At 44.5% G+C, this 12,056-nt stretch overlaps 1 protein-coding gene across 1 annotated transcript in view; it reads left to right on the top strand.

Annotated features, from left to right (window-relative positions):
• Btbd16 (BTB domain containing 16) overlaps positions 1 to 12,056 on the top strand; it is a 45,425-nt gene that overhangs the window by 30,105 nt on the left and 3,264 nt on the right. Inside the window, exons 9-11 of the mRNA XM_074078158.1 lie at positions 7,174 to 7,265; positions 9,443 to 9,525; positions 11,341 to 11,418. Coding sequence (XP_073934259.1) covers positions 7,174 to 7,265; positions 9,443 to 9,525; positions 11,341 to 11,418 — 253 coding nt within the window. The remainder of the gene's footprint in view (positions 1 to 7,173; positions 7,266 to 9,442; positions 9,526 to 11,340; positions 11,419 to 12,056) is intronic.

The raw sequence follows: 12,056 nt of genomic DNA, 5'->3' as shown, positions 1-12,056 counted from the left end.
TGTGTCATACATCATAAATTAGATCAACTTCAGGAAATACTGTCACAGTTTTGCAAAGGGACTGTACTGACTTGCTCCCTAACCAGGAGTGCATGGAAATTCTGGTTTTTCCATACCTTTGCCAGCAATTAGTATCTGCAATCTTTTGCTACTCTGATAGGTGGATAATGGAACTAGTTTGCCTATTTTCTTTTAATGTAAATTGAAAGTTGATTTACTTTTTATATATTTGTTAACAACTGGTTATACTTTTTTGCAGGGCCAGTACTGTGGTGTGACCTCAGGGCTTTGTGCTTGCTAGACAAGGGAGATACCACTTGAGCCACACCTTGAGCTCTTTTACTTTGAGTTTATTTTTCAAGTAGGGTCTCACTTTTGCCCAGGGTGAGACTTGGACTGTGATCCTCCTACCAACAGGGGTGAACCATCACATCTAGTTTGTTTATTGAGATGGGGGTCTCACCAACCTTTTGCTTACACTAGCCTGGAACCTGCATTCTCCCAATTTCCACCTCCCAAGTAGCTGGGATTTAAGTCTTATAGTAGGTCTTACACATCTAGAAAATTGTTCTATAAGGTTTTCATACTTGACACTATTGTGAAGGGTGTTGTTTAATTTGATTTCTGGTTTTCCAGATATACAGATATCAGTTGACTTTTTTGCATATTGGCCTTGTATTTTGCAAGCTTATTATACTTACTTATTAGTGAGTAGATTTTTTTCTAGCAGCTGTTTTGTAGATTCCTTAGGATTTCATATACAGGCAGCCATATTACCTGTGAATAAAGGCAGATTTACTTCTTCCTTCCTAATACTTATGTCTGTTTCTCTTCTTGCCTGACTAGAATGACCAGGACAGTGTTGGACAGAGGCGGTAAACGTGGACGTTTTGTGTTGTTCTAGATTACAGGGGGAAAAGGAGTCAATTTTTTACCATTGAGTGAGATGTTTATCATACATTACCATATTTAAGGAGTTCCTTTTGTTCCTAGTTTGGTGAGAGTTTTTTAAATTAGAATAGATAATTTGTTATGTCAAATGTTTAATTCGTTCTTTTCTAGTTTCATAAAATAGAAACCTAAGTCTTTGGTGTAAAACCTTCTTTCTAAGTGTTTATTGCCTTAAGTTGCCCTCTAACTGTAGCTTCAGTTGCATTCTCACAAATTATAATGTTGCATTTTAAATTTCATTCAGTGCAAAATAGTAATTTCCTCTTTACATTCTCCTCTGACCGGAGAGCTATGAAGTATGTTGTCTTCTAAACTTTCAAGGATTTTCCAGAAATCTTGTTGCTGATTTCTAATTTAATTCTATTGTTAGCAGAGAAATTTTCCACATGATTTCAATACTTTAAAATTGAGACTTATTTTATGGCCCCAAATATGGTCTCTGTTATAAATGATCATTGTGTTTATTTGTTTTGGGTAATTCTATTTTTTTAAAAAAAGTTTTGGATCATAGAGATGGCTCAAGTGGTAACATGTTTATTATATTTTAATACTTTATAATTTGTAGTGATAGCCCCCTTTTTCCTATGTGATATTTGTAATTTGTACATTTCATTTTTTATTGTCCTTGAGCAGCATTGGTATTCTTTTATTTTATTAGTGTCTTAAAAGAAAGCCTTTTGGTTTTGTTGATTTTTAAAAATACTTGTTTATGAATTGTTATCTTCACTATTTCTTTACATCTACTTCCTTTGTCTCTCGGTGATTCTTTTTCTGAGTTCTTAAGCTAGGTACATAGATAATTGGCTCCCAGGCTTCCTTTCTTTCTGTGAGCTGCAGCTCACAGGCTTTGATAGGAAATGCAGGTGGATGGTGTTGGGTCAGCAGTGGGCGAGGCTCTACCTGCCAGTGGAGTGGGGACAGACTGGATGGAGAAAGGGAGGTGGCCAAGGAAGCTGTTGCCACTGTTTGTCTGGCGGTACCAGGGAGAAGGAGTGGGAAGAATGACTGCTAGAGCAAAGATGGCCACTGGCCATTCATTCATTTATCTGGTCCACCTGTTTGGGGAGAGGAAGGAGGAAAGGTAGGAGAAGCAGCCCGCCGTGGTTAGGAATCCATGGAAGTTTATACAAAAATATAGCTTCTGTGGTCAATGATTTTGTTTTGAGTTAATGATCTCAACCTACTTATTGAGAGTTCCGAGCTTTGGGGTTTTAAAAGCCATCTTGCTGGGATGATTGGCCTACTGTGTTTTCCCCCTCAGCTCAGATCTCCCAAAGGAAAACTGAGGGCACCTCCCTTCCCCACCGGCTAACACACACGTCCATTCACTGGACTCCCAAGTGTCCCATGCACACCTCTACACAACTCCTCACATGTTTATTAAAACATACACTGGGACTTTCTGTTCCTAAGTACAGCTCCCACACTGGCCATTCTCAGCACAGACTGTGTCTTATTAACTTTATACTCCTGCCCCTAATAATTAATAGATGTTCACTAAGTATTGAGTGAATGATGGTTTAATGTCTTTTACTGGAAACTTTATTTTAAAAATTATTTTATTTTTATATTTTCATTTCCTTTTTAAAATCTTTTTTATTATTGTTGTACGTTGTGACAGTTACAAAAGTTCTTACAATATATCATAGTTGAATGCACTCCCTCCATCATTCTCCTTTATTCTCCCTCCCCCCATTCCTGGAATAGTTTCGACAGGTCTCATTTTTCCGTATTCGTACATGAGTACACACTATTTCCACCTCATTCACCCTCCCACACCCTTTCTTTACATCCTCCCCCCTCTCACTGGTGCCAATCCCCAGACATGACCTTGGAGATATTTCACTTCAATTCCAAAAACTACTTTGCATTAAATGCCACAGAAATACTGTAAGGAGGAATGTAGTGATAGTTCTGTCAGCTGTGACACAAAAACAAATGCTGTATTTGCAAGGCCCACAGAGCGTTGCATGAAGTACACAGGACAGGGGATGATTTCAGTCCTGCTGTGTGTGGATCTGACTTTGGGTTGCAACTTTCTCCCTTTAGCCTTAGATGTGACAGTGTGTGTTACATTCCAACTGGAACTCTCTCCCCAAGGTTAGGAATGACTCTTCAGTTTCTACATGGCTTTGTGTATGCTCAGGGTGGGCAGGAGATTAGAAAGCAGCCCCTGCATTCTTCTTATCCCCAGGTGTCCTATTCTTGGTGCTTGGGACAGAGCTAGAGCTGAGTGACCTCTGGAAAGGTGAAGAATCCATCCCACGTGGCCATATATGGCCAAGTGTACTTGGCCATAATAATTAGAAGTAGAGAAGATGACCCCGCTTCTGTAGAACAGGGTAGAACTTTCCTTATGATCACACGAGTTGGGATCCATGGTGAACTCAGAAGGTCCAGGACAACAAAACGTGTGAAGTTCACACCAGTTCTTAAACTGCTCCCTTACTAAAACAAAGAAGGTTGATGCTGGAGTGTCCCTTAGAGGTGAGCTGGCCCTGCCCTTGCATTTTACAGTTATCTGAGGCCCAAGAAAGGGAAGGGGTTTGCTTAGGCTCCTTTGGCCAACCTGTGGTGGAGCTGTACTTGACCCTTCTAGGCCTCCTGGCACATCATTTCGCTTGGAGTTAGCAGGGTTGTGGCAAATCATGATGGACCTGTAATTCTGGTCTTTAGCTTATTTATTAATGGTTGAAGGGGTCCCTGTCAGACATTCATTGGAAGGAGGTCACTGAAAGCAGGCAGCAAAGCCAATTCCCCATACAACCCCAACTTCTAGATTTCACTGACCTCTCCAGCTAAGTCTTCTCTTTCCTGTGCTCTGTCCTAATCTGACCCAGATTTTACAGACCTAACTAAGGATAGTTTCAGGGAGCCTTCCTCATCTTCCCTGTACACTCAGTGGATTCCTCCTCTGAACTTCTCTTTGCAGAGAGAACAAGAGCATGTGCCTGCATGGGTGTGTGCCAGCCTGAAAAACCCAATGGCACATTCCCCACCCTTCCCACACACACCTAGGACAGCTGCCCAGTCATGCTCTGCATCCTGGGGGCCCAGCCTGCTGACTTCTTGAGGGAAATGATCTGTGATATGTCCCCATCATGGGCAGAAGCCACACATTCTTGTGATTCTTGGAGGGCATCTGCAGAGGCAGCCACAGAGACAGAATGTAATGTAACAGGGCACCCTTGGTGTGACAGCGTCGATCTCTTACAACATTCATTTCTGAACTGTCCCATGACGCCTAATCCTTGGTGCCATTAAATTGTTCTTCCTTAGAATTTCTCTACCAGGCCCTGTGCTGGGAGGCACAGTGTCTTCAAGGTTCATCAGTATCACAGTGTATGTCAGAACACCCAAGTGTTATTTGATGGCTCACATCAGAGCTGGGGATGACAGAGCTGTGGGTCTCACACTCAGCAGAAAGGGTAACAGACCCCAGCAGATGACAGAGTAGAGGAAGCAAGGAAGCTGTGGGCCAGATGACCTCTAAAGTTACACTCTGCACTCTCAAAGGAAGAACTGTCCCAGGCGCTGTCTTTCAGGAGGTCTGTGAGGGAATTTGCTTGGACATCTAGACCCAGAGCCAGCCTGGGGGTGTCTTTCATATCAAGGAACTGTGACTGTCTCCCCTAAAGGACTCACGCCCTGAGGATTTCTCAGGGAGCTTTAGAAAGCCTCGGGTTATTCACAGAAAGTAAGTGCTAAACCAAGTGAGTGACAGAGTTCAGCATCTGGGAAACCAAGCCTAGGCCTCGATTCTACCAACACAGCCATGCACAGAAGTCCCAAGACTCAGCAGTCCTCTGCTCCCATTGTGCATGATGCTGGATGAATTCCCTCACCATCTGTGCAGAGGGTAGCCAATGCTTCCTCATCCAGGCAGTCAGAGCCACCAGGTGAGGTGGAAAAGGTGCTGGGCTGGACCTGTGAATCCTGCATAGAATACTGGCTCTGTGACCAGGAATCTTGCTGGGTCCTAGGAGCAGGGTGCAAATGATTGGCCCTGGAGTTGGATGCACCCTTGGGTCCCTTGAGAGTTAAGAAAAATCAGAGATGGGGAACACCATTTTCTTCCTTGGAGATGGCCCATGGCTTCTCCATGATTTCGAGGGTGGCAGCGATGATGACTGACACCAGGAACAAGTCCATGCTTCCGACCAGCCTGAGTCCAGGTCACTTTGGCATAGGAGGACAATAGTGGCACTCAAAAGGTACTAAGGACTCACTGGGTTCCAGAAGCTGTGCCAAGCATTTCACAGGCACTCTCACTTTGACTTCTCTCGTATACCCAAGGAGACACATGTGGCTATTGTCCCCACTTGTCAGAAAAGGAGAGTGAAGCTCAGAAAGACTCAGTCATGTGACCAATGTGTGTCTGACTCTAGGGCCCTAGCTTGGCTGTCAGTGAGTCCACCTCTCCAGGTCAGCTATCACAGTGGGCATCCTTGCCATTTCTCCAAAGGTCCATGAGGTCTGACACTCTCCCCAAAAACTCTCCCCCCAAACCTTTGGGATAGGAGACTATCCAGAGAGGTTCTGGCTTATGATCCTCCAGGTCTGAGTGCCTCTCAAAGGAAGGATCAGGGCTTTAAGTCCTCCTGTTCTCCTAGTTACCTTCCCACTCCATGCAGAACGGTGGAGCTGGTGTCTTGTGGCTTCTGAATCAGAGGGGAAACATTTCTACACCTGTGCTGTCCCTGCTCTAGTGGCATCTGATTGAAGTTAAGCTGCAGATTCAGCTGGTTCTCACTGCTCAGGGGAAGCCTGGGCTGGGGGAGCCCTGGCCATGGGCACTGACTCATTCTCCAGAGCACTCAGCAAGGCTGGAGAGGACTGCACCAGCTTAATCCCTTCTTACTTCCTTGACACCTGTTTTTGGCCATGAGGTCTCCTCAGTTGTTCCTCTACTAAATGGTGAAAAAGGCCTAGAAGGCAGACATCCACATCAATAGGTAAGAAGGATGCAACCAGTGTTACTTGTCACCCTAAGACACCTGTGTTCATAGGACACTGACACCACTATGCTAGCAGCTCCATTTGCCCTGAGTGATGGAAGGCAGCTTCCAGGAATAGTAGCATAATAACCTGAAAGTATTAACCTTCCTGTATTTATGCCTCATCACTCACCTCCAGAGGTAGACACATGGTAGGTTTTGATACATATTCCTGGAACCAAATCAGAATGCATTTGGCTTTACATTGTCTCCCCTTCTGCAGCTCTTCAGTACCCCTAGACCTAGCTACTGGGGCCACCCCTGACATGCAGAGGAGCTGGGAAGTCCCATGATTTCCCAGATCTCATGGAGACTGATAGTTCTGGGCAGGTTGGCAGGATCCCCAACAGAGGCAGGACACGGGGCCAAGAATGCATCCGGTCTAGCTGGGACAGGGTGTGATTTGGACTCTTGGTTCATGGAAAAATAATCTAAAAAAGCCCTTGGTTGCCTCAGGAGAGTGACTTTGCATTTCCAAAGGGACTTGGAAAAATTATCCCCATTGTCCCCATTTGTGAAAAACGAGAATTTTAGAAAGCAAATTATTTCAAAACGGGGGTGGCAGATGTCTGTGTATTCATGTCCTCTTGAGGGAATCTGATCTTCAGCTGGTTCTGACCTTCAGTCTGTGTTAGCATCAACACTGGCAGAATGGATGGTGAAGCCAGCCGCTGATACGAGTTACCCACAGAGTCACTCTTTTTTTCTTCCTAATTCTACCAGACAGCACTTTTGAAGGGCTTATTTTGTCGCTCACTGCAAGGACAGCATCTGTAAAGGAGAAGTCAGATGTCCCAGATTCAAGTTCTAGCTGAATCTCCACCCTTCATCATAAAAACTGCAGCTGATAATACTTGTGCTGTTTGTGCCACAGCAAGTTTGTGTGACTCAAGGGAGAAAATGTAGATTGAAATCCTCTGTAAATCACGTGTTCCCATCAGTCACTTAATATGTGTTTGCTGGATGCCTACTGTATACACAGTTCAAAGGTGGATGTGGAGGGGAATGTCACCCTTTGTCTCATTACAGTCTCTGGGGTTCAGCTTCACAAATGTAATCTAAGCTGTCCCTGGTTCCTCTCACTTGTGTCACCCAGAGTGTCACATGTACTACATACAGAGCCCTGCTGGGAAACTGCCAGTCTCTATGACATGGCCTTCATTAGCCCCAGCTCATTCCAGAAAGCAGTTTTTTGAAGGCTTCTATTCTCTGTGTCTCTGCTAAGTTTCCCCAAGAAATGCTGCTTTCTGGACCGGGACATAGGACAGAGCTGGACTCCACTCTTCCTTTGCCTGCGTCTGCACGGCATCACTAGCGGTAAGTACCGCCCATGTGACCATGCTCGGGAAAGCTGTTGGAGATCTGCCCCACCCTTCAGCCACTGCCCCAGAAGCCCTACCAGATGTTGCCAAAGGAGTCAGCTGAGATTGGGCATTGTCATTTCAGAGCTCTGTGACTTTGGAAAGTCACATAACCGTTTGGTCTCAGTTTCCTTGTCTGTAAGATGGGGACTATCAGAGGTGCTGTGAATAAAGATGAAGGGAGAGGGGCTTATCTATTGTGAAGCAGAACACAGATGCCAGGGGCTGTTTTATTGCCATCCTATTGCATGGCCTGCCTCAGCACAGGTCACTTGCTTAGCAGTTCAGAAGAAAACTTGAATCAATGTAACTACAGTTCAAATTCTTCAAGTTCTTCTCTGCAGAAGGAAATATGGGGTTCACTATTGAAGACAATCTCCATCAACCAGATATTGGTTGTTTGGAAATTTTTGGTAACTTCCTCTCAAAGATGGCTGCCTGTTTTACAAGGCATGGTTCATCCTGGTTCTGCCCTTAGCCAATGTACAGACTGGATATGGTAACATCCAGGCTCTTCTGGTTTCCAACATGCTCAGGTCATCCTAACTTCCCTTTCCTGTCACCTCTTGGCATGCGCACCCAGAACTTCAAGTTCTATTAGAAGAAATGTAAAGCCAAGTGCAAGGTCAGGGGAGGAGTTTGCCATAATTTTTTGGACTTGTAATTGACTGAATTAACAGATTTTGACAGAATGGGTTCCACTCTCCTGTACTGCGTATGTCAGAACAATTCCCTATAAGCTAATAGGACATCTCCTTTGCTGTATACATCAGGGACAGATTCTTCAACTGTCTTCTTTCAAGTGACCTGAAAACTCCAAGTCTGGGCCCCAGAGCCAGGCCTGTGTTCCCTAGGCCTCATGCTCTGAACACAGGGAAAGTAACTGCCACTTACAAAAAGCAGGGAAATATTGGAGTGTATGTCTGGCCAGTCCAGGAGGCCACCTGGTGAGATCATTGTATCTGAAAGGAACTATGTGACTGGTACTAGGGGTTGAACTTAAGGCCTCACCTGCTAGGCAGGTGCTTTACCTCTTGAGCCAGTCCACCAGCCCTCTTTGCATTGGTTAGTTTTGAAATTGGGTCTCACTTTATGCCTGGCCCTGCCTGGACTGTGATCCTATTCTTTGTGCTTCCCTGCCTATCTGGATTAACAGGAGTACACCACTGTACCTAGCCACTGATTAAGGTGAGGTCTCACAATTTTTTTGTCCCAGCTGGCCTCAAACAACAATCCTCCAATCTCTGTTTCTCAAGTACTAGGATTACAGCTTGTGCCACTGTGCCCAGCTAACCTTGAGAACTTTTTTAAAGCCATTCCAGTTATCCAGATGTAATAAGTAGCTCTAAAACTCGGGGATGGCTGATGTTGATGGACATTCCAGTTGCCTCTAGATATGCCAATAACACTGATCATCTCATTTCCAACCTACCTGGTCAGGCAGGATAGCAGCTGGAGGCTGGACATTTGAGGATTTTGTAATTCACACATATCTTATAGATTCCTGAGGCCCTGGGAACAGAGACCTAGGGAAAAGAATGGGAAGAAAATTTAAAACAGGAGCAGATTTTAACTGGGCCAATGCACAGCCCAAATACTTCTTCCCTTTTCTTTACAATATTTTTTGGTAATGTCAAGAGAACAGAAGAATCTTGGAGGAGTTTTGTCAATTGGTCAAAGCTCAGGCTGACTTTCGAGAGTCGTTGATGACTTTGCTGCTAACATAGTTCTCCAGGTCATCTCCAGAGCTCACTGGCAGCAATGTCTTCTTGCAGGATTGTTGAGAATGTCTCTTTTAAAATAAGTTAAATTTAAAAGCACTAATATGTAGCACAGAAAATTTCCTACTGAAGTTGAAATTGCCCTCCAATTTGGAGTGAATCCATTTATTCCTTTGGTAGTTTATTTGTATATGTTTCTTTTTTTTTAAGAAAAAAATTAGAGCACAAAAGAAACAGATTCTGCACTCAACCACAGCAGTTCTGAGATGTCTTATTCCCATTTTATCACCGAAAACTTCAACAACTCCTTCCCCCTCCTTTACCTCAGCTCCTGGTATCTTCCTTTTTTTCCTTTTGTAAGTCAGACTGTTATGAACAAAACGGTAACATGTTCTCTTTGTGCTTCTTCCAGGCAGGGATCTGGAGGAATTAAGGCACATTAACTTCTTCCCCGAGTCCTGGCTGGTCCGGGTGACAGCCAACCACTACCATGCAGTGAGTCAGCTTCTCAAGGAAGCAGTTCTAGAAATTTATCGCTTCTCTGACTTTGCTTTTCTGGGGATGTGCTCACGTTTGAAACCCCTGGACCTCTAGTCATATCTGGATCCTCCTCCAGGGACGGGGGGAGAGCTGACCTGGGAATGGGAGGCCCAGCCTTGGAATGCATTTTCCATGTTGCCCTGGAGAGTTTTATGGGGTGGAAGAGATCCGGTCACATTGCCCTCCAAACCCAGACCCACCAGAGACAAATGTTATATCCTTATTTTCGAAAATGTTTTTTATGCAGAGAAATAAAAAGAAGAAAAACAAATATCCTCATACCCATCACCCAAAGACAACCTCTGTTAACATTTCATTGTACTTATTACCTCTTAGGATTCTGAAAATATACAGTACACTCAATTAGATGCATTTCCTAAGCCATTCTTAATGGCTGCAAACTTCTCCCACCAGGAGGATTGCCCATACCAATGCTACCTTGTAGTTTCCTTTATTGTAGAAAATACATGGTGTTTCTATTTGTTCACTATTATAAACAACAGTATGAGACATATTTTCACATAATGGTTCATTTTGCTATACTTCGAATTATTTTCTTACAGGAGATTCTCAACAGTAGAAATACTGGCACTAAAAGGAATGTCTTTATTTTTATTTATTTTTTTGAGGTGCTGGGATTTGAACTCAGGGCCTCACACTTGTTAGGCAAGCTCTCTACCACTTGAGCCACTCTGCCAGCCCTGTTTTGTTTTGCATTTTCAAGATAGGGTCTCATGATGTATTTTCCCAGGTTGGCTTTGAACTGCCATCCTCCTGATCTCTGCCTCCTGAGTAGATAGGATGAGGGCATGAGCCACCAGCGCCCAGCCATGTCGTCTTATTCTTAATACATCTTAGCAAGTGTGGGGGTCAAATTACTCTTCCCCCAGAAATAAATGAGCTATCTTACTTTGTACATGCAAACAACGTAGAGCATTTAAATTTCAAATCACTTTTGTTAATTGAGAAGGGAACAATTGCATCTCATTGTAAAATATGCCTCTCATCTATTACTAGTAAATCGTAATTTTTCCCACATGTCCCTTTTGTGAATTGTCTGTGCAAACTGTTGTGCTTCTTATGTGTTCCCAATCATGCATTTTTGCAGTTGAAATAGGGCAGTGTTCGAATTCTGAAGAAGCATGAGTCACTAGTTAAAATTCAGTCAGCTCCACAAATACCTATTGTGATGGGCAAACCAGTGCTCCCGCTCTGGCTCCCTGACGCTTAGCTGGTGACCCCACAGAGCTTGCCTCTGTGGGACATAGCTTAGAACTATGCTCCAACAGAGGAACTAAAGGGACAGTCTCTGGGGCTGACACCTCTGGAAGCCCCCCCATCTCCCTCTTCCTGTCCTCTGACCCTGCCCGTGCCTTTCCTTTTGCCCCTGCTGCCAATGTCATCCTGCTGATATCTACTCGCTGCCCTCCCCAACTGTCCCTACGGAGCCTTGCTTGTTCTCTGTTTTATGACTACGGTCATTTTCTGCCTCATGATGGGGCTCCTGGCATATTTCCCCAGTGAGACTGCTTTGCATTTTTCTTTCTATCCTCTCTCTGCATCCCCTGAAAGAAGTCAGCACAGTACCTGGCACATAGTAGGTTTTCAATAAATGCTGTGGCTGGATGATTAACTGAATTTAGGGTACAGAGACAGACCTCTCTTCCCAGTACCATGGGGGCTTAGATGCAGGCACACATGTGATGATGGTGACAGGTGCTCTTGTCTGTGCACCAGGCTCGTGGTGAGCTATGTGCATTTCCCTTCCAGCTGGAGAGCGGGGGCGACATGGTCCACCTGAAAGACCTTACCACCCAGGCTGTGAGATTTGGACTTCTCTTTACCCAGGTACTGAAAACTGAACCCGAACAAGGGGAAGAACTGTCCCTCCAAGTGCTTGGTTAAGGACCTTTGTAGGGTAGCTTGTGATCACTCTGACCTCTGATAGAAAGGTCAGGGAGCTCCTAGGAAATAAAGTTCACAAGACAAAGGTAGGGGATAGCAGACCCTTGCCTGTCATCAGATTGCCATTCAGCAATCTGTTGTGTGCACCCCACATTTTCCCACTACGGTGACCAATTGCCCTCATTTTCCCAGGATAGAGGAGTTTTCCTGGGATTTGAGACTTTAAAATCAAGAACAGCTTGGGAAAACAATGATGAGTTAGTCATTTTATTCCCCACAAACATTGACAGCTACCACAGGTTCAGCAAGTCTCCTCTCTCTCTCCAAGTCCATGTTGAAGGGTGCAAGGGTTGAACTCATTCTGGGATTCTGATGGATCCTAGAATCAAACAGCTGTGCTTTAAGGAGCCCCAGTGCCAGGCATTTCCATGCTCAGTCACAGGCAGTGTCTGGGGTTGGAGTTTGGGTTTGCTCTGATAGACAGAGTTCTCCAAGAAATGGCTGCTCTATTTTGACTTCTTTAAAGGTACCCAGCAGGGATCTCAAAAGAATTCATGTTTCAGGAACTTGGGACCCTGAGT

Source organism: Castor canadensis, chromosome 7 (genome assembly GCF_047511655.1).
Source record: "Castor canadensis chromosome 7, mCasCan1.hap1v2, whole genome shotgun sequence".
Taxonomy (NCBI): domain Eukaryota; kingdom Metazoa; phylum Chordata; class Mammalia; order Rodentia; family Castoridae; genus Castor; species Castor canadensis.
The sequence above is the reverse complement of the archived record's forward strand: the minus strand, read 5'-3'. Positions and strand labels throughout refer to the sequence as shown.